The sequence below is a fragment of the Bacillus rossius genome, chromosome 1, assembly GCF_032445375.1.
Source record: "Bacillus rossius redtenbacheri isolate Brsri chromosome 1, Brsri_v3, whole genome shotgun sequence".
Taxonomy (NCBI): Eukaryota; Metazoa; Arthropoda; class Insecta; order Phasmatodea; family Bacillidae; genus Bacillus; species Bacillus rossius.
The window spans coordinates 372,077,698-372,101,173 of record NC_086330.1 but is presented as its reverse complement, the minus strand read 5'-3'; the positions used below and the strand labels follow the sequence as shown (position 1 = coordinate 372,101,173).

The 23,476-nt window shown below is 36.9% G+C and overlaps 1 protein-coding gene across 4 annotated transcripts in view; it reads left to right on the top strand.

Annotated features, from left to right (window-relative positions):
• The window catches only part of LOC134528469 (PHD and RING finger domain-containing protein 1-like), a 174,598-nt gene that overhangs the window by 2,252 nt on the left and 148,870 nt on the right, over window positions 1-23,476 (top strand). For all 4 annotated transcript variants that reach the window (XM_063362117.1, XM_063362116.1, XM_063362115.1 and 1 more), the window contains exons 2-5: window positions 6,582-6,659; window positions 12,837-12,908; window positions 15,266-15,344; window positions 16,280-16,410. In XM_063362117.1, coding sequence (XP_063218187.1) covers window positions 6,582-6,659; window positions 12,837-12,908; window positions 15,266-15,344; window positions 16,280-16,410 — 360 coding nt within the window. The remainder of the gene's footprint in view (window positions 1-6,581; window positions 6,660-12,836; window positions 12,909-15,265; window positions 15,345-16,279; window positions 16,411-23,476) is intronic.

The window sequence follows — 23,476 nt, the reverse complement described above, 5'->3', positions numbered from 1 at the left end:
AAAGACAATTCTCGAGCGTTGTTTCTTCCGCAGCAATTAAATGTTCGAAATTACCAAGGCAGAATTTTTTGCTTCAAGTAACCTTCAGTTTTTAATTAATGCATTTATCTCTTGTTTAGATACCATCCCGCCTTAAGAAATAGTTGCAGCAAGGAAGATTAGCATAATTTTACATAAAATTTTGACTTAGTAAAGTATTCAAATTTTATTTTTATAGACTAAAAATTTTTGACAAATTATAAAACACGGATAACAAATCTTACCTTACATTCATCCAGTGTTCTTTGATTAAACATTTGATCAATATGATAATACAAAGCACGTGATCTTGCTGAACAGATGTAGCCTAAGTTCAAAGCACATGATCTTGCTGAAAGGATGTAGCTTAAGTTATAACTGACAAAACATATAATTGCTCATGAAAAAAATCTGTTTAGTATATATTTAATTATTTACAGTTTTCACTTAGGTTGTGGCATACTTTGTTCAAGCAGGTGTGATGTCTCTACAATCTGTTCTTTAGTGAGTGTAAAAGTTCTCCCAGTTGCTGTACAAGGTTCAACCTTTTTAAGAAGATCTTCAGTTCTAATGACTAGTATATCGGCTCTTGGTGTTGGATAAAAAAAAGGAAGCAGCAGGTCCTTTGGGATGTAAAAAACTGACTTTAACTTCATTATTCTCATTATTTTTTGCCAATATACATGCAAACCACCAAAAGTTATTGTATTTCACAGTATCATGTTTTGTCAGTTATAACTTAGGCTACATCTGTTCAGCAAGATCTCGTGCTTTGTATTATCATATTGATCAAATGTTTAATCAAAGAACACTGGATGAATAACGCTCGAGAATTGTCTTTTTAGGACGTCTGCTAATAAAGTTGGCAAATAACATTCTGTAGGATTGTTGTTTTGCAGTTTTTCAATGTTGTCTTCCAAAAACCAATAACGTCCAACTGACGCTTAAAGCATTTATTTATCTACCATGCCCCCTTAAGCATCTACTAAACTTCTCATTTTTATTTACTCATGATCCCATTGATTCTCCACCTTGAAATTTGGCACAAATCTAACCAATATATGTAGGAATAACATACTTTTTTTTAAAAAAAAATTGAAAATGGTGTTTTTTAGAAATTCAATATTAAAAATTTTGAAAACAAATAAAAATTATTTTTTTTGTTCCAAAGTTGGTCATGTTACATATCAAATTGAAGCCCAGTCAATGACCTTTAAAATGAGCTGTCAAACAGCCTTCTAGCACCATTAGTTGGAAACCTACAAGTATTTGAGTGACCCAAAACATTGCTAAAATTGGCTATTTTTGCAATTTTCAAAAATTTATAATAAAAAAACTACTCAAAATTTTTTTTTAGAAAAAATAGATTTATAATGTATTTAGTTGATATTACCAATATACAAAAAAACATGAAAATCTAAGGTGTAGAGGTTAAGGCCTCTGGTTGATTTCATATGGAATGACCCAAAACCATAAATTTAATAGTAAATGTCCGGTGGAAGCGTCAGGCTAATTATCTAAAAGAACTTGCCAGAGGGGCACAGCCCACTTACAAACACAATTTAAAATTAACCTCCCTGACAGTAGGAAAGGTTACGTGGATTGTGGTTTCAAGTAGCAGCAAATGAAAACAATCGTATGGTTTGGTTTCATTAGAGGCTTTTACTGTTGATTAGTAGTTTAGTATCTTTTCATTGCCGGTTTCTTACGTTTGAAAATATCTTACAGCATTACAGCCATTACAAACAAAACTGGTAACAATGTCAGATTCTTATTTTTGATACATTACATTGAGTACACTAACGAATAAAATAAAAAAAGGGGGGGGGGGGGGCGGGGGAACACCATTTCATGCTATACTAAGTTCAACTGTTTAGGAACATTCAGCTCGCAGGCTCAAAAAAACAAATATATGAGTTTAAAATACAATGTTTTATAATAATAAGGAAAACGTCCTAAAACTGGCGGAGTTATAAAGCTGTTCTTCACTTCTTTTTGAGGGGTGCCGAAAGATGGAGGGAGACTCCGTTATAGAGGCTCACGAGTTACATTTTGAGGTGGAAAATGTGGCGCCGGAACTGGGCCGCCATCTTGAACTGGTCTGGGGTCCTTGAAGCACTCTGGAATTCTTGAGTACTCTGGGATTCTGGAACCCTCTGGGATTCTGGAACCCTGCCTATAACCAATAATCCACCTGGATTAGCTTGGTTAGCAGGCAGTTTATGCCGGGCGAAGTTAAGCCCCAAAAAAGGCAACCTAACAGGTTTGTGTGGGACGAAGTGCAGCTTACCTTAGCTGGCAGGGTGAAGTAGATAGTGGCTGTCCCTGGGGGTGATCCGGGGACGCACTGCGCGGGAGCTCGCGGTAGCCATAGAAGAAATAATTATGCCGAAAACCAAAAAAAAACTAAAGTTAAACTTAACTATTTGGGCAGCTACGAAGAAAAACTAAAAAAATCTAAGCGACATGGCCTGGCTCAGAAAGCAACTACATTATTGCCGAAAGCGGATCACGATAGCTGCTGGTCGTTACTGCGACCTGTTGCGAAGATGCGCGCTGGACGAGAGCTGCCCTCAAAATCCCTGAAATGGCGCCGGGACGCTAACTTAAAATTAAGTCCGGTCGTCTGTTCCTCTGGAGGAGGGGATCGGGAAACCCGAAGTGCTCCGAAGGGCTCCGAAAGAAAAAAAAAAAGGGCTCCAGCGACCTATCGACTGAGTGTGAGGTCGACTGTTTCTCCTGGTGGGGATAGGGTGGTCAGTAGTGCGCTCTCACTCTCAGCTGGTTCGTCCTTTCGCCGATAGATGGTGTGGGCATGCAGATCGGAGTCTCGCAGAGACCATCGCGGCACTTGGTGGCCGCCATTTTGCAAGGGGGGGGGGGGGGATTTTGGCCTTGAGGTTGGTCATTGCCGCGGCTGGCCGATAACTGCTGTGGACCAGGACGGGGGGGGGGGGGGGGTATGTCGGGTGAATGACCTGCCCTGGAAGAGTTCGCCGGCCAGACGTCGGGACGTGCGGCGGAGCTTGAAAAAAGGACACCAAAACGTGTTAGAGACCGCAAACTTCAGCACACCTCCGAGAAGGGGTGGAGGTGACCATGGGAAGCTTAGGGCGGCTACTTTCGTCACGCGTAGCGCTAAACTCGTGACGAAACGCGACGGCCAGTGGATACCATTGCTGATGATAGCCCTGTAGTCGGCTAGACCCAGCAAATTTGGTGGGAAACGGCGGTGAGAGCACTATACTGCTCAACAAGCTAACCTGCCGGTACACTCGACCGAACAAGTTTGGTTGGGGCGAAAGCAGCGAGCGAAGGAGGAAAATTGAAGTTATAAAAAAAATTTAAAATTTTGTAAAACTAAGAAAATAAAAAAAATCGTGCCTAAAGTAGCACTGATTCGGCACAAGACCTATGGTGAAACTTCTGAAAACAGTTTATTTTATTCTTCTTGACAATTGCTGCTGTTTGTTGAGAAATCAGTGGAACACGGTATTATAGTTAACTGTTATGCTGTTTCTCCATTTAACTGAACGTAAAGTTGTTAGGATTGTTCAGCATTACATAATTACAGTGAAATAGCTTTATTTGTTTATTGAAAGTCTCACAAAAGTGTGTTTTTCATTCCGACTTAATGTTGAAAAACTTTGTAATTGCGTTATTAGGGGCAGATTTAGAGAGAGAGGATTAGAGAGGGGATACTAGGGCATGTGCCCCCTCTCCCCAGAAGGGTATAATATGCACTGGATAGTACGACTTCTGAAGTAATAAACATGTGTTATACTACCATTGCCCTCCAGAAGTCAATCCTGGGTCTGCCTCTCTTTGTGATCAAGGGTCATGCCAGTTGTGGGCAGCTTATTGCGAAGTGAGGCCTGCTTCAGGTGAACTGTAGAGTCAAGAAGCCGTCAGTGCCGTAACGATGACGTCACATTTGGACAGTAGAAGTATTAACATTTCCTAAAGTTAAACACACTGCATGGACATTGGAGCATAGGCACACGATTATTATTGGTTTAGACATCAGGATCCTTCCAGCATTTTCTATTGATAACATTGGAATAAAGGTATCAATCAAGTTTTGTTTGTAATTTTTTTTTTTTTTTTTTATGATTTAGTTGTTCCTTTGTACCTAGTGATAATTACATAATTTTGGACTTGAGTATAATTGAAAACGTTAGGGGGGAAAAATGTTTAAAAAACAGTTATGCATACTATGTATCTTAGTTTTTATAAATTTTCTTTATGCTGTGCATTGTCAGTATTGTTTTCTCTGCTACACTTCCTCACAAACACTTTTGTTGCTGAGTTTCAAATGTCTGTGAAGGTAGAATATTTCATAGAAGCTTTACAGAAGTCTTATGCTTTGCCATTATGATATATATTTTTGTCTTTGCATTGTTCTTAGCTAGTGTTATAGTATTACCCTGCTATATGTAAGTATTTTATCTGTGCACACAAAATTAGGTATGTTATTGCTTAGCCAATGGATGTTCGGTTTTCTAAACATGCACTTGTAAAAATTTGCAATATAATTCAATATGAGAATGATTCCGAGCTATCGACGGCACTATCCTAATTACTATCCTCTGTATTTATGTTATGATTCAACAATTTAAACGTGAGTAAAATTAAATAATTTATATAGTGTGTAATTGAGAAAGTAGTGTAAATGATTCAAAACTGTATCGAGGGTGCTGATTGGCCAGCTAGTTAGACAGGGCAATACATTCAAGGGCAGGATGATCAAGTTTTGTCTGTTTTGACATCAACGTCCGAGGACAATAAGAAATGTTTGAATGGAAGGAGAGAGAGTTCAGTTCGAGACACGATAAGAGGCAAGATGTAGTATTCTTAAATTCCGGAAACTATACTTGTCAAAACACTAAACCATCACTTAGCACAATTAATGCGGTCCTAAAAATGTTAGTGTTATTCTAAAACATGTATTCTGAAGCTTGTTCCAAAATGTGTTAGGAAATATCCTTTACGTAGTTTAAATGCTTAGAATAACACTAAACGATAAATATGTCACACCATTTATCTTTACATGCCTACCATCCAATACTTTGTATGAAAAATATGACACCGCATAACGGGATATAGGTTGTTATGTATTTATTGTCAGTTGGCTGGTTGGCTTGCCCGCCTGAGCGTGACCTTCAACCCACGTCGCATACGTTTCCATGAACTTTCGAAACCATCCTTTACGGGCAGTGAAACCGATATTATTGTCTGGATATTTACATTATAATTTAAAAAATAAGTTCCTTATATAAGTATTAAAGCTTGGTTTACATCAATCCCTTCGGGCCTGTGATTTTTTCACTGCACCATTCATCTAACAATTTTTTCAGTGTGAATCATCTGTTTAATTCTGTTCCGGTATCTAATATCAAATATATTCCCGCTAGTACAACCAACAGCATCAGACTTAAATAAACGTTTGATAGAGTCCTTATTTTGTACGATTGTGCACACATTTGACTTGTTTAAAACTGAAGTGTGACCAAAAACATAAGTGTGTCCTTTATGACATTCTGCATGCAGTAATGATTCTAGTTTTGTATCAAATATTTGAACACGATTCATTACGCTCTCACTTGGAAGCCATGATTCCAATGTGATTCCAACTGCAGGTGCTTGTGTATGTATCAGTTACCAGCAGACATTGGGCAAACGTTGCTTTGTGTTTGTGCGTGCGAGTTTCCTGCCACTGGCTAGACTGAAGTTCATCACGGCCCGGTCTGTGACCGGGCCAAAACGGTATGACCCGGCGGCATATGCGCAGTTGTAAAAACATTTGGTCCTGTGTACTCAATAGCTGCAACTGAACTTGCCATAGCTGATGTTTGTACAACAGCTGATAGTGTAGTCTGTTCCCCTCTCGTACAGCTAACAGTACTCTGTTGTTTACCGAGTTGAAGCAGACTTCGTGGCAGCATGCTCAATTTTTTTTTGCCTGTGGCGATTTCATGCTAACTGAAATTTACTGACGTGCTATTCAGGACTGGGGTAGTAAATTTAACACAGCGCTAAATGAATTCATGCAATTTAGATGTGCTAAGGGAGGGATTGGTGTACGATGGTGCAAAGATATGCTACGTCGTGTAACTGAAACATTAGCAATTTTGCAGGATCATTGCTGTATAAAAAAAATATACAAATGAGTTTTGTCTTTCTTCAATGTCATTATGGAATTGTAATCGTGAGATGTAATCTGTTAGGAAAAGGAAACACTACAGAAATGAGGACCGACAGTAATGATAAACTCTGAGCGAACTACAAACATCAGCAGAGCAGTAAGGCGGCCTGATAGCAAGGATCAATGGCCATAATCTGATGGCCAGCGGCTCGATTTTTGCCGGATCGCAGAATCATCTAATGCCAGATTGAAGACCTGTCACTGTAATTATGGCTGTACCAGAAATGGAAATACAGATGATCCTGAAGCCTTGTGACTACCGGGTCGTGGAAGCCTTCGTCTGCGCTGGAACGACTGCCCGGCTGTGTTTGGCCGAGCGGTCTGGCTCACCAGCGCCGCCGTGTGCTCTGTGTTGCAGCGCGTGCCGAGCGAGAGTGGCAGCAGTGATGGCTCCCAGTCGCCGGTGGCGAGGCTCCGCACACGTGCCCGGCCCCCGGTCAGTGACCTGCGTCGTTTGTGTGCTGTCTGGTCTTTCCGAGCGTCCTCCACTTGCATAGTCTGTACAGGGCCGCAACTAGAGTCTCTGGCACCCGGGGCTCTTTTTTTTGCACATACCACACCAATAAAGTGGGGGGGTCCGGGGGGGCCCTCCCTCGGAAAAATGGTGCTGTGTTGAGACGTTATATTGTAAATCAGATTAGACATTCCTGGCATGCAAGTTAAAAAACTTTTTACCAGTTACCAGTTGTAGTAGGCGCCCCCACAGCTTTGCGCCCGGGGCGTATGCCCCGCTTGCCTCCCCCCCCCCCTCCCCCCCCCCCCCCAGTTGCGGCCCTGAGTCTGTAACTACACGAGTGTCAGGTGTTGCACAGGCCAGAAGTCGTGCGGGCTGACAGTGTTGGGGCGAGCGCTTCAGGGTCAGCTCGCGAGAATTCTGGCCCGCTCTAACCTAGTTAGTAAAACATGTATGTTTTTCACTTGGATTAGAGGAATGATGAAAGTGGAGGCAACTGGATTGGGCAATGCGCAAAATTGTTTTCCTGATAACTTGTTTTCAAGTCATCATTGTAGTAAAAAAATACCTTCAAAATTTTAGGGTTGCTGAATTTTATTTGAAAAAGCTGTGACCAAATAAAAGATCTTTTTAATTGCTCGCCAAAACACATCTCTCTCGCCAGACCTTTTGTGAGTGCTCTCAAATTATTTTCATTCAACGAAGAATAATAATTATCCTTATGGAGACATGTTCCAACAAACAGTAGGAAAAGTTATATAGTTGAAATTTTACTTTTTTTTCGAATATCCTGTGTAATTTATTCATTTGTAAATGTAATAAATTACAAAAATCAAATTGCTGCGTGTATTTATTAAATTCTTTGGTGTAAAATATTTAACCCCGTTCATGAATTGTATTAGAAACTGTGTATAGGCCTAAAGTTAGGTTATTTTATGGTTTTATATATTTGCTTTTTATTTTAAGGCATTTAAACAAAGATGATTACTTAACCAAGTGCCAAAAGGATTGCATAGTTTAATTAGCTACCGGCAAATCAAAATAAAATTGAAAAATCAGGTAAAAGGTATTGATGTGCCTTTTGGTTTAAAGTTTCCCTGGAAAAATAGTTACACATATCAAATACTCTAAATTCTCATAGCAGATTAGCTTTAGCACACACATCAGTGTGCATTCTGCAACACGAAAACACCACACGTGGAGTAAGACTGCGATGCACCATAATGGCCTCAAAACAGAACGGAAAGGCACCGAAATTCCATGTCCAGTTAGCGCATTGTCACCTCTGTGATTGGTGAATGCAGACCTTCATCTCTTACTGATGGGATTTTAGGCATATTGTCAAACATAATTCAATTTATTTATAATTGTGACATGCCCACCGACAGTCGTTAGACCTGGGTGGTGGGCATGATAATTATACATGGACAAACACAAGGTTATCATCGTTAACATATGGACTCCCTCTCCATCGGTACCATAGCAGGTAAGAACAACACATGGCCAACACACGAAGGAAGAGTAACACATATTGGCGGTAACAACAAATACACAAACACAACAGACACGAAAAATACAACACTACAATAAACACCTCTAACTACATACAACACAATATTATACAAAAAGAAAAAAAAATGTAATTATATAATTAAAAAAATCCTCTGTTATAATTATTAACTAAGTTTATAACAATTTAAAATACTAGATTGCATTACTTGATTTTATAAATGCCAAATAATTCACCTACGAGAATTACAAACCTAATTTATTGTAATTAGAAATCATTCTATAGATAATGTCATTATTATTATTATTATTATTATTATTATTATTATTATTATTATTAATAATAGTACATAAAGTGGATTTTAAGCGACTATTAAATTGAGGTACTCTCAAGCCTGAGTTATCAAGGATAAAATTACATTTAATTTTTAGAGTTGTAGCAATTTTGGATAAACAGTGCATCCAAATGGTCTCTACGAACAGAGAGAGGTGTAAATATAGAATCAGGGAATCTCTTTAGATTAATTAATTCAATTACTTTATTTTGAATGCTTTCAATTTTAATTACTATCAGTCATCTTTATGTTGTTCCAAATAATAGAGCAATATTCTAATTTAGATGTAATTGAAGAAAAATAGAGAGAAAGAATAGAATCTGGATTAGTGGCATAACAAGTTATGAATTTAATTAGGGCCAAAGTTCTTCGGGTAGTAGAATATAGATAGTTAACATGCTATGAAAAATTAACTTGGAATCTAGGAAGATTCCCAGATCTTTTATAAAGGTAGTTCTGGCGATTTGAGAGTTCAACAAATTATTGTCGTACTTAACTGGATAATATTTCCTCGTAAAGGATATTATCTTTTTTGTCCTTACTGAGTCTAACTAAATTATGCATGCACCAATCATTAATTTTTTTAATGTCTTGTTGTAATAATAAGTAATCTTTGGGAGTACTAATTTTCCTGTAAATTTTCAAATCATCAGCAAAAAGGACTCCGGTGCAGTGATTTAAGACACTGGTGATATCATTGATAAAGATATTGAAAAGAAGAGTAGATAAAGTGCCACCCTGAGGAACTCCAGAACTAGCATTGAAAAGAGAGGAATGATTATTATTTATAGATACAAAATTAACTTCTGATGGTCAAATAACTGTAAAACCAATTTATGTAATTATGACAAACCATACTGAGATAACTTTCCAAGTAATAGAGTGGTTAACAGTGTCAAAGGCTTTGGCCAAATCGAAATAGCAGGCGTCTACCTGTCCCCTATTAATTACTTAATTACCTATTGTAGAGTAGTGTAAATATTGAAATTATTTAATGTATTTAATAATTTCGGTTTCTCTAGCCTACCTCTCTCAGTTTTAAGAATTGTATCTAGAAGCTTGTGTCTGAAAGTCAAAGTAAAGTGTGTCAAAAGTATGTTAAATACTAATATCGTGACTAGACCTTGTAATAACGTGTAAACAAATTCAAATGTAATATTTATATTTGTGTGTAATGTTTGTGACGACGGTGACAATACACTTTGACATGCACCAAATCACACTTTATATAAATAAACTTAACTAAAAATAATTTATTTTAAACTACAGATTTGTTATTACTCTCAAATTAAAAGCATCTAACAATTCTTTCACTTGAGTGAATTATCTTTACGATCAAATGTTGATTATTTGGATGTTATTTATTTTAACTAACTTCAGTCCGGTAGAGCTTGGACTACTGGGTACGTAACTTGCAGTACCATTCAACCAAAATAGCAATACGTTCTACCAATATCAAATTCCATCTATACTAGCTAATATTATCTAGTTCGGGATCGCGATTCCGGAATTTGATTTGTAAATCTAAAGATGAACAAGTTAATCGGTTTTTCTGTACAAAGAATATTCTCTATAATATAAAAGATTCTAGTTCTGCGAAAAATGTTCGTCTTGTTTAAATTGTAATTCGTTAGGATACTTCTATATTCAGCGAGTCTTCGGGTGATGGGGTAAGGGACCAAACCTTGCTGCAGAATACCCACGAGACGTGTAGGTTCTCGGAGACTCCTTGGTTCGACTCATTCAGGACTGCGATGTTGGTGTTGCTCCTCCGTCCTCTAGCGTGCGGCAGGAATACGCGCTGTCACGACTCCATCCTTCAGACTATGGGCTGCGACGTTCATCCTTCCCGGGCTCGAACTGCGACTTTTCAATCTTTGACAGGATTCTTCTTTCTTCGGAATTGTAAACGGCATTTAATCTTCGTAGTTTTCAAAGCAAATTAAAGTCATTTGACGATCTCTTGAACATGGATATTTGTCGACTTCTCTTCTTAAGTAATTATTTAAAATCTTGATGTCTGAGTCTTTTCTTCGTCAATTAAAATTATTATTTTCTTCAAAATCTCAGTTAATATTGGCATTAATAACCATTTTCAATCTTCTATAAAATATTCCATTATAAATTAATGTCAAAACGTTGCGTTCTAGCTGTTGTCTTAATCAAGTCTCAATTCGTTCTAAAAGAATATTTTTCCCGTCACTAGTAAACGATTTTCTTTAGTTTGTTGATAAAACAAAACTAGTAAAATTACTAACCATTACTGACGTGTTCATCTTTAAATTAATAGTGGTTTCAAAAAATACTGCTATGCTAGCCTTGATAATTTTTAAAATAAAAATTAACATAGAGTAATACATAGACAAAATGATAACCAAAGAAATTTACAGTCTGAATCAATCATAGATTACAAATATAAACATACAGAATAAAATGTAATTAAACAAAATAAATATTAAAGGAAATTAAATATTTACTTTCTATAAAGTGTAAATATTGCCTTTATACTATATATAGGATTAAGAAATGTAATTAAGTTAGTAGCTGTAGACATTCCTCTTCTGAAGCCATGTTCACTGATAGATAATCTGTTACTGACATGAAAATATAATAATTTGGACATAATTTTTTCAAAATTTTTGGAGAAACCATTAAGTAGAGATCTTGGATGATAATTAGAAACAATAATTTTTGAACCATTTTTATGGATAGGTGTTACCTTGGCTATTTTCCATTTATTGGGAAACACTTGTGATTTTAAACTGGTATTAAAAATATGTTGTAAATGGGAGCAACCTTTCAAAATAAAATTTGGAATGCCATCAGGTCGTGTTGATTTAGAGGTTTTTAGGACCTTAATTCCCCAAAGGACAAGACTTTCAGAAATGGTTGGTAAAGGTATAGAATCGAAGCCCATATCAGTAATAGAAATTTGTGGGTTACAATTAGCAGACACATATACACTAGAAAAATGTTTAGCAAAAACATTGGACAACACAGAAGGATCATTTCATATAACATCATTGATTTTTAAAGGTACTGATCATAATAACCATCTTTCATTAATTTTACGTAGTGCCAACAATTTTTGGATTACTCTTAATGCTATTATTAGTTACTTTGACCATTTAATTTTATCCCGTTTTATTTGGATTTTTACTTGTTTCCTATAATAAGAAAAATAATTGTAGTAAAAAGGTTGTTATTTCTCTTATAAAGTTTATGATAGTGTTTCTTGGATTTTAAGGAATTAATTAATTCTTTGGAAAACCACATGGATATTTAGATAAATTTTTAGTAATAAGTGGAATGAAAATATAAATTTTATCAGTTAAATATTTAGATAGCTGATCAACAAGTTGATTAACATCAGAATATTTATAGAAATTTGTGCATTCATGATTTTTAATCAATTTATAGAGATCAAGAAAATTTCCATCTTTGTAATTTCTATAAACCGAAGATAAGTTATTACTTGGTGAAGTTTCAAATGATAAGATGACATTTAACGGTGGATGATATACATCTTCTTTGATCAGTACATCTTCAGCATTAGTCACAGTACATTGGTGTAAATTAGTTAGACAAATATATAGTAGATTTTTGAAGTTTGGGTATTGTTACATTGATCAAGATTTAGGCTAGAAACGAAATTAAGTAAATGATTTAGTCTAGGATTTAGAGGAATAATTCAGAACATTAATAGTAGATTTGTTTAGCCAATCAATATCAGGAACCTAAAGTCACCAATAATTTATAATTTGTCTTGACTGGATATTAGTTTATCTTCAATAAGACTGGAATGTATTTATAGCTGTATCAGGGGGTAGATAAGGTGTTGCCTAACGTTAGAGAATTGTTTTTTGCATTTTTACCTTTTAACCAAACACTTTCAATTTCGGGGAAATCATGGTTATGAACAGGATGAACAGAAATAAACTTTTTTTTTTTTAACTGCAATTAGCACACCACCACGTCTTTTCTTCTTAGTGAGTTGAGTGATTCTATCTTTCCTGAAGATCAAATATTGGTCTGTGAAGTAATGGGAATTTATACTATATTCGTTTAACCAAGTTTCCGTGTTGCACGTAATGAATAATAATGACTACAATGAATAATAGTAAACACATATTTTTTCTCAGCGTGGTGACGTGAAAACGTTTAGAAAACATGTTTGGTGTTTATTAAGAAAATAAAGATTCCAGGCAATCGTAGTGGCGTGCGTTTCAGTTTTTGTGCCGGGACAAAAGACAGATAGCCCCCAGACGAAGAGCGGGAGCACGGCCTGGACTCTCGACCGGCCTGTCTGTTGCAGAGGCTGGAGAGCGACCAGAGCGACCGGGAGTCGTCCGGCAGCCCGCGCCCTCGCCGCGCCCCCGTCAAGCTGGTGAGCGTACCGCCTGCTGTGTTCCGTGACGAGCAAAGCCAGCAGGTGGCAAACGGGTCGTTACCACAACGCCAAAATACCACAACGCCGAACGTACAATAACGCCGAATGCCAAATTGACCGCAGCGCAGACAGCTAGAAAACTTCTGTGTACAACAACGCCGAAATACAGTAACGCCGAAAAATGTTGCTATGGGGAGGGGGGGCTACAGGAGCAAAATGAAAAACAACTGAATGAATTTGTTGCTAACCTTTGTGGCAGTCCTGGAATGACATTTTTCAGCCTTAATGTATTTCGGCGTTGTGGTAATTCGGCGTTGTGGTACACAGCAGTTTTCTAGCTGTCGGCGTTGTAGTCAATTTGGCATACGGCGTTATTGTACGTTCTGCGTTGTGGTATTTCGGCGTTGTGGTGCGTCCCCGTGGTAAACTTGTAAAGAAATAAATCAAAGGAAAGAACTGAAATGTGTGGAAATGTTTCCTAACTGTACATATTAATGTGAAATAACTTGAATAATCTTAAACGATACAAATGGAAATGAAATACATCCACATATACCGAAATGAATGGGAAACCTAATATAACAAACAAAATCACTTGATAAAATACAAATAAAATGATTTGTACTCGAATGTAACTAAATAAATAAAATGAAGTAAAATTACATGAAAAAGCATCAAAAGAACCCATTAGTTATGAAATAAAAGTACTTTAATAGAATCTAATTTCAATTATTAAATGCTTGATTTGTAACAAAATAAATTGAAGGAAAGAACTGAAATGTGTGGAAATGTTACCTAATTGAACATATTAAAGTGAAACAACCGATGTAATCTGAAACGATACAAACGGAAATGAAATACATCCACACATACCGTACGTATTTTGTAAATGATGCCGTAGTTTTGACCCCGTCAAGTTTGAACTGTAACATCAATGTAATAACCGAGAGCTCAGATCAAAGGACCTGGCATTTGTAAACAAATTAGTAGTACACTGAATGAAATACACACAGTTAATATGTATAGTGCTCTCCGGCTAATGTGAGCATTTTTGAATTAATGCAATGTTTTTATTTGAGTCAAAAAGGGCTGAAAAAATTAATTAACTTTTTCTATCATGTTATCATTTGGAACAGGTGTGAGCCATGTTGTGTGCTATTTGAAATGTCAGCAGTTTTGATGGGAGGGACAAGGTTAATTCTAAAGTGTTCAGGTTAAATGAAATTAACTAGGATGGTCACAAGCTACTGTTTGGTTACGAGCCATAGGGTAATGAACATTCATATTCGATTGATTGAACACGTGATGTGTGAAAAATTGCGGGAAAACTAAAATAAAAGCCTACCAAATTTTGTGTGATAATTAATTTTTGCTAATATTTAATTATTATATGTAATGTTTTTGTGAATAGAAAAAGATTACCAGTAATGTTACAGACATGTACTGTCACCACCTCTGTCTTTCATTCCATTTAATCAAGCTTTAGATCCTCCTTCAGCATCGAAACACTCTTTCTCAAACCTTGGTGATTTTTTGTTTTGTTTTATTCCTCATAATCTTCATTAAGCGCTAGTAATACAATTGTCACTCGATACCTCCCTTGCGTTTGATGTTCCGCCCAAAACTTTTCAACAGATATTCACTTAGTCTGATATCATGGGTGTAAAAAGTAGCACAAGTGATGATAATTACGAAGAATTCTGCACCTTTTTTACGGGGACGCACCACAACGCTGAAATACCACAATGCCGAAATGCCAAATTGACCACAACGCCGAAATACACTAACGCTGAAAAATGTCATTGCAGGACTGCCACAAAGGTTAGGTTAGGTTAGGTTAGGTTAGGTTAGACTAGGTTAGGTTAGACTTGGTTAGACTAGGTTAGGTTAGGCTAGGTTAAGTTAGGCTAGGCTTGGTTAAGTTAGGTTAGGTTGTATTATGCTAGGTTAGGTTAGGTAAGGTTAGGTTTGATTGTGGTATTTCGGCATTAAGGTACATTTAAGAAACACACACAAATTCATTCAGTTGTTATTTTGGCATTGTGGTACACAGCAGTTTTCTATCGGCAGTTGTCGGCGTTGTGGTCAATTTTGACATTCGGCATTATGGTATTTCGGCATAGTGGTAACGACCCCTTTTTTACACCTATGATATTACAATTAATTAAATACTGGTTGAGAATATTTTAGAAATAGCTCTTAAAAAATATGATGGAAAAAAGAAAGAAAAATGAAACATGGCGTGTGAGATGGAGCAGTAGCACTCGAGTAGAGTATGTCTGGTCACGATGGTTTGGCGGTGTCTGGAGGAGCAGCCGTGTCGGACGGGCTGACGTGAGCTCCGGATGTTACAGGAGATAGTGGAGGACTCCGGGGATCAGTCCAGCCACGACAGCAGTGGCAGCGATGGCAGCGATGGCAGCGAAGACCTGGGTGAGTGACTGTGTTCGCTCTGCTCCTAGCACGAGGCCAGCACCTGCTTGGTGCCCCTAGTTAACATTTTATTTTAGTGAGTGGTGTGACCGTGTGTAAGGATATGATACTACGGATATTGGTTTCATGTTTACTGACTAAAAACATGGTTAAGGACGTGGTAATATAAGTATATTTAATAACCTTAGCTTTAGCGGCCGTTGGAATGATCACATATGTTGCCACGATGAAAAATGACTGCCAACAAATCACAGACAGGTCAGTCAAATGCTGTGTGCTGTAGAAACACAGTAAAAATTTCACCATAAAACTCGTAGACGGGTGGAGTGAGCTATCTTGAATTTGTCACCAGGAAAGCCTCGGTTACCAGTCTTCTGTTGTGAATGGTGTTGCCACCCCAAGTGAAAAATTTTGACGTAATTTATTTTCATTGCAGTTTATGCATATTTGTTCAATACACAGGTTTGCCCCATCTGGGCATGCAGGTTTCGCCTTGGAGAAGTAAAGTCGATGGTAAGTGGTTTTGCTGTAGGGAGTGCTTCGGCCGGGGAGTGGGTAGAGCTGGTCGCCTCTCGGCCGTGTCTCCTCCAGCCGCGTGCAGGGTGTCCACAGTTAGTACTTTCCTACTAGATCTAGTACAGTGGTCTAGTACATTTACACTCAGATCTAGTACTTTTTTCTTTAGTATAATAATATTACAGTAACTCCAATGTGTTTTATTAAGCGGAATTATTTTAAAAAAACTATGGAATGTATGTGTGTGTGGTGTGATATTTAAGTTAGAGTATTGCAATGTCATAATAACTTCTTAAATTGTTAAAACCATAAATTATAATTTAGTACTTTTTTTTTTCAAATCTAGTACTTTTTTCTCGCCTAAACTGGTACGAATTTTTTTTTTCCCTTGTGGACAGCCTGGCCGCGTGTGTTTGCAGACGAGAGCTACGAGGAGGAGTCCAGCGACAGCGACAGCTGCTGGCAGAGCGACTGGATGTCGGCCAGCGATGTCGAGGGCGAGGCGCCCCGGTCTGCCCCGCCCTCCCCCGCCACCCCCGCCCCCACCAAGGTAGGCCCGGCACTCCCGCCTCGGGCTGGGTCGCAGGGCAGGTGGGAGGTTGGCCCGAGATACAGTAACCCGGGGGATGGCGGAGAAAGATAAAAATGCTCGCTATGGCGGACTCTCTCCGTAGATGCATGCTGGACCTCTCAAGGCTTTTTCCACATGCCATGTTGGCTATTTCATTTTATTTTTAAATTTTATAATTGGAAGGTTTTTCCTGTAAATTTGTTATTTATTATTTCATCTTAAATTTTCTCATTCATTTATAAGGTGGCCACCCGACCGAGAAAATCGGGAAACCTTGGATTAGCCGGGAATTTTTTTGATGCCGGGAAAACTGTGATAAACTGATGAATTTTTGAGTCATCAGAAATTATTGGTTTTCCTAGAATGTTGAAAAGAGCCTTAGTTCCACAACTGCTCGTGTGCCTACAAAATCCGTCACTTTGACCATTTTTGAGCGCTGTTTACTGGCGAACCTCCCCAGCAGACGGGTGCGACACGTGTCAAGATAATACCATTGGTTGCACGTGAATTGCCGTAGGAGGAGGAAGTCGCTACCCAATCTCTTTTCTTTCTTCTCTTGTGTTCCTTTTTTTTTACTTTTACATCTGAAGATTTTCACTGCCGGTAATAATGAACAGGAGACATGACTGAAAAGTATTACCTTGAAATTTTGCCTGAAAGACTGGAGCCTATATTGCAGGATAAAAAAATAAAAAAATATTGTTGAACACTGAAGAAACTAGATCAGCAGATTGTGCCATAATTAGAGCCAAGATTATATGGTTTTATGCGAAATCGCGAATTTTCACGCGAAATTCATCCCAAACCGCGAAAAATGCGAAATGTTTTCTAACCACAAATAAACACCTCAATATTGATTTAAATTAGTGGTGCACCGATGCGGATACCGATGAATCGTAATCGGCGATTATGGGTACTTACCGATTAATCGTAATCGGCGATTATCTTAACTATTACTTTGCCGATTATTTACGTCCCGGCGTAATTAAGTTGGTTTTTACCGTGTAATATTTTGTTACACATTTTAGGACGAAATACGGTAATATTTGTATATATTACAAAATTCATCTAACTGCGTCATATCATAATTACAGATATTTCGTTACGTTTAATAAATCTCATTGCCTCAAACAATAAATAATGCATTTTTCCTACACGTTTATTTACGTTTCGTCTTTTGTTTAATGGCCTTGTACATTACGTATAGCCAGAGAAGTAAAATAGATGGCACGCAATCAAAATACCACAAACAGTTGCAGTGGATTCTATGACAATCGATCTTTTCGAGTCGTAGTAGCGGTTCAAAATCGTGGTCCCGATACCTTCTAGTTTTTATCACTGTGTTTTACAAACTCGTTATGGGCGTCTTTGGTAACATTATCCGTTTGTTATTTGTATGTGACGTGAAAAGTGAAAAAGTACTTATAATTTTATATATTCAGTTAACATAAATAAAATCACATGTGCTAGAGTTGGTTTTTAGTCATTTTTATATAACTATAGTGAGATGGCGAGTAGGGAGAAAAAAAGTGAAGTGTGGAAACATTTTTCTATAAACTCAAGTGAACAAAATAAAGCAGCATGTTTACATTGTTAAACGGTAATTTCTTGATGCAACCTTAAGTGATAGTCGATAATAATGCGAGTTTTCCGCAACAAAAACTTACCTATTGTAAATTACAATTATTAGACTAGTTCAAGTTGTTTACAATAACAAATATTTAAATATAAGTTAATTTAATTTCCCCTTTCAATGACTTAATAATAGTGTATTTTATATATTTTTATACTGTTATTATAACTGTATTCTCAATTTTACCTAATCTTGTTATTAAATTCACATGGGAATAAAAAATTTTGTGTGCATTATTACACTTAAAAAAATTTCTTCATTATAATCGGTAACTGAATCGGTATCTGCCGATTATTGCTCTCATAATTGGTAATCGAATCGGTAATCGGTAAAGTCATATCGGTGCACCACTAATTTAAATCGTTACTACCGACTATTGGTTGATTGACAAAAATTCCGTATCTGTTTGTAGAAGAAATGGTCGTCATCCAACTGCAGTGTGGTGGTTATTTAATGCGTTAATTATTCATCTTAAAAAATTACAAGATATCACAAAAATTGACGATTTCACGAACAAAAAAAAAGATCGTTATCAGAGTTAGGTTAGGGTTTTTAAACGCATCTAGCCACTAGAGATCACGCAATATTAACAACTGACGATTGTAAACTAAAATTAACAAGTTAACAAACACAACAACGTTAAAAATCTCAGCGCCTTGTTTGCTGTATCTTTTGAAAAATACACGTGAACAAAAACTGCATTCATTAAATAAATACGTATGAAAATAAAATAAAAGCGAACATTGATATTTAATGATCACTTGATATTTAATGAAATTTCACTGTAACGCAATTTTGTGTGCTTGTTGAATAAGCAGTTTACCATGAAGCCTTCATTTTCATTTCACACTTCACAGGCAAGAGAGCCAAAATCGTAACATAATCGAAGTTTTCCGATCGGTAATGAAAATGCACCATATTGCAAGGATTTATTTATTTTACAGTCATTAAATATTTTAAATAACGCTTACCTACCCAACCCTCCCGGAAAATAAATAAAAACATTTATTTCACTGACCTGACATAACCTAACCTTTTACTTCGGGTATATGGCTTTCTCGCCTGTAAAAAGTAGGCTTCCCGCAGTTTATTTTTTCGCTAAACTTCAGTAAATACTAGTTTTTCGTACCTCCGGGCTTTGTTTACAAATGACGTGCATGAATGAAAGCTAAATTTCTTAATCATGCCAAAAAATAAAGCTACTGCGGCATCACGTGCTGACGAGTTTAAGAATGAGGGATTATATGTCAGTGACGGAAAAATACTTTTCTGTAAATATTGTAATTGCCGTTTGGAGCATGAACGTAAGGACACGGTAAACAAGCACATAATTAGCGACAAACATGTAAAAGCTAAACGATCCCCATGCACTTTGAAACGACAGCTTTTTATCCCAGAAGCAGGAGTGGCGCAAATATGCGCAAAAAAACAAAAGGAAGATTTTGTTCTCGAAACTGTTGAAGCCTTTGTAGCTGCAGGTATTCCTCTTGAGAAACTTGACAACAGCAAGCTGACTGCATGGATGCAGAAGCATGTAAGTGGTGCTGGTGATCTTCCAACAGCGGATTGAATGAGGAAAAAGTACATTCCCCTACTTAGAGAGAAAAAAGAAGTGGAAATCAAGCAGCAGCTCTTGGGGCAAGATGTGGTCATACTCGCAGATGAAACCACTGACAAGAGTAATAATTGTGTTTTCAACATCTTGTTTAAAATTCTGAAACCAGGTGCTGAACAAGATGTTATCTTAGGGGCTTCTTGTGTCCTTGATGCAGCAAATGCTGTTTGTTGTTCTCGGGCAGTGATTGATGTATGCTCCAAATATGAAGTCAAGGAAGAAAACATAATTGCGTATGTTACAGATAGTGCCAGGTACATGACAAAATCTGCTGGCACCCTTGAAGGTGTATTTGGTGACCACATGTACCACATACAATGTTGGGCCCATAAAGTAAACATTGTTGGGCAGATCTGGCAAAACAACTTGGAAGAACTGAACCTCTTCGTTTGTAAGGTAAAGATGGCCTTTCTTAACACCAGAAAGAGGAGGCATGCATACCTTCAATTTCTTCTCCAGAAACATGGAGAAAACAAGGCTCTGGTCAAGTTATTCCCCATGCAGTTGTTACATGGTGGAACACATGGTTTGAATCTGTATCATACCTCGCACTCCATCTGCACGACATTGTGGAATTCTTTGAGCAGCTTAGCGAAGATAACTCTGGTGTTAAATATATCAAGGGACTCCAGAAGGAAGAGTTCCAATGTCTTGAGGCCACTCTTACATTTGTGGCTCAAAACTGTAACACCTTTGTAGAGCTAATTAATTTTCTTGAAGGAACAAAGTATCCTACTGCTCATCAGTTGTGCACAAAATTGAGTAAACTGCAAACTACTCTTGGTGTCTTGGCTAAGGGAATATTTCCTGAAAATGTTGAAGACATTTTGGCTGAAATGAAAACTGTCAACTCTGCAGCCCTTAAAGAGCAGTTCAAGAACACAGCTAAACTCAGTCTTATAAAACTGATTGATCTGGTGAACACTGATCCATCTCGTCAACTATTTCTGGGAATCAGCGCTCTAATGAATCCTCAAAATGTAGGAAACATTCGTGTGGAGGAAAAAGAATTCCAGAAACATATTGGGAACCTACCTTTCCTTTGCAAGGTGCAGAAGACCTCTGTAGCGACAGGCTACATAACAACATAACACTCCAAAACCTGGTTTCCCAAGAGCAGAAGAAACCGCATGTGAACTACATAGACATGGTGGACATACTATGTAAAATGAAAGCGGATTATCCTGAATTTGCAGCTGCTGCTTTAAAGTTAATATGGATAGGTACCTACAATGAATGTGGACTCAGAAAGATCTTTTTCTAAGTATTCTGTAGTTGTAAGTGACAGAAGAAGATCTCTAAAACCAGAGAATGCTGAACTGCTGACAATGGTGGCTTTTTCCTGAGCTTAATTATATTGCATTTATAGAACAAAAGTTTAACTGTAGTTTCTATTTTAATTAATTTAGACTCTCTCCTGAACTCAGTAACAGTACTTACCTGCATAAGAATACTGAATATTTTAGTTGTTAATTTTTTATGTACTCTCAACATAGTATTGTTTAATGTGCATATTTTAAGTCTCTAACCACGAATTATTGAAGCATTTGATCAAGGCAGCTCTGCTAGGTGTGTACATGTTATTACATGTGTTTTAATTTTTTATGACGATAAAGACGAAATCCACAATTCTTAATGACGAAAAGTCCTTTTTCATAACACCATAAAATCTTGGCTCTAGCCATAATTTGTCTATTTTAGAGTTGTGCTGATACGAATCTGCAGAAGCCGATTTGGCAGATATTTAGTTGTATCGGCTTTTCTGCCGAATCATGATGTGCTTGTTAATTTTCGGCCATTATTATTGGAAAATGAAAATGCCTGTCATAACCTAAAATTCCACCAGTACCCTTTTTACTTTTCTACTACTACATACTTTCAAAGACATAATTTCTTAGCTACGTGTGCCAGCCGTACACATCAAACTTAAAAATCCTATGTTTTAATAACATTCTTGAATCTAATACATCATAAATAAATATAACACTAGCACGGTTAAGTTAGATAAGAACAAAAACTTGCTTTATTTTGAGAATGGCTACCACTACAAACAATGGAAAATACCAACTGCTTGAACTGCAAAGAAATGTTCGTAATATCGTGACGGAGACATTTTTAAACTAACTTACGTAAAGTTTTAAAAATTGAACTAAAAAATAATAACCAAATAATATAGGACCTCACATAACATAAATTACTTTAACTGTTCCCGTTCAAAGCAACCACATGAAATCCATTTCCGTATGAATGTTTGGTACCGTAAATTTTTGCCACCGCATGCGTTAAGATGGTATTGGAATTTCCATTCATGAATTATAAACATGTACAAAGTCTTCCAATTTTGCACATTTTAAATTCATTTTTTAAACTTCGTAATTTGGGAATCAATGTATTTCATACTTACCTATTATTAAATAATCTTATTTTATATAATTACATATGAAATTATTCAATTTCCCAGCATCCATTAGTAAATTCATGTTTCAATAAGGAACTAACGGGTCGTCAACAAACAAATGAAAAAAAAAAAGCTAAAAATAAGAGTTAAAAAAAGAGGTTATGTTCTGTTCATAAACTTCAATACATATGCATTTACGTATTTGCATTGCACGCTTTTCTTAGAATGAGTTATTTTGGGTAATTTAATAAATTTTATAAAAATATTTAACCAAAATGTGTTTTCTCCTGTATTGGTTTGGAATCAGTGAATTGGCAACCGTTGTATCGCCGTATCGGCATATCAGCAAAATTTTGTGAATCGGTACAGGTATTTTTGTTTTGTTTAGTGTCTTGATAAATAAATACATTTTTTTAAGGGCTACCGCAGGCCTGCTGATCATAGGCCTCCAAATGGATGACTGGGTATTAATAAATTCTCACATGACATTTTCAGTTCTTTATTTAAGAGATGTGCTTGTTGAAGTATCTCAAAATGTCCTCTTTTAAGAGGAGCAATGTTGATTCATTATCACAGTAATGTGAGTGTTGAGAGCATTCAGCCAATTAATTGGGGTGGTTGGGGGGGGGGGGGGAAACCACAGTTGCCTTTGCAGGCACCAATGCTACATGGTTTTATGAAAGTATCTGCTAGGAAAGAAAACTGTGAATTCTAGCTCACTCTTCAGATGAGGAAGAAAGTAAGAAATCTTATAAAGTGATTGAGTTGGTTTGTGAAAGATAGTATCCCACCAAAAACATTCTGTAAAAAAATTAGCCAAGTCTCGATGGAGCTGCTTGTTTATCTCTAAAAAGTAATTAAATCTAGACAAAGACGTGCCAAGTCTAAGGTTCCTTACTGCGATTTCTTTATTATTATAGTTAATGTTGTGTGACTTGGCCGTTGAACATTCTTTATACGTTAGTGGGTACAAGTCAATTTTGTTTACACGTAATGTTATATCTTTTTGTGAAGCGAGATAATAGCCCATACTGGTATAGGTAATTGGACGCTAGTGTATCATTTTAGGCTGTTGTTGATTGTGCAACACATGCATTCAACATTGACAATGCTGACTTCTGCTCTCTTCTTTTTGGAGCGTCAAATCGACCACCGATCTAACATAAAATAGACGTACAGACTGACTTCTATCAATGATTAGAAGTCCGTCTGTACTGGAAATAATTTTTTATACTGTTTGTTTCAGGCTCGCCTACACATAAGTATTATTGAAATACGCAGCTTTATCAAGCCTACAATTGACTGGTTATTGAATCAAAGTTTTCCAAGTGGCAATTTTCCATCGTCAATGGGTAGCGGTTCTGGCGACAGATTGGTGCAATTGTGTCATGGAGCACCT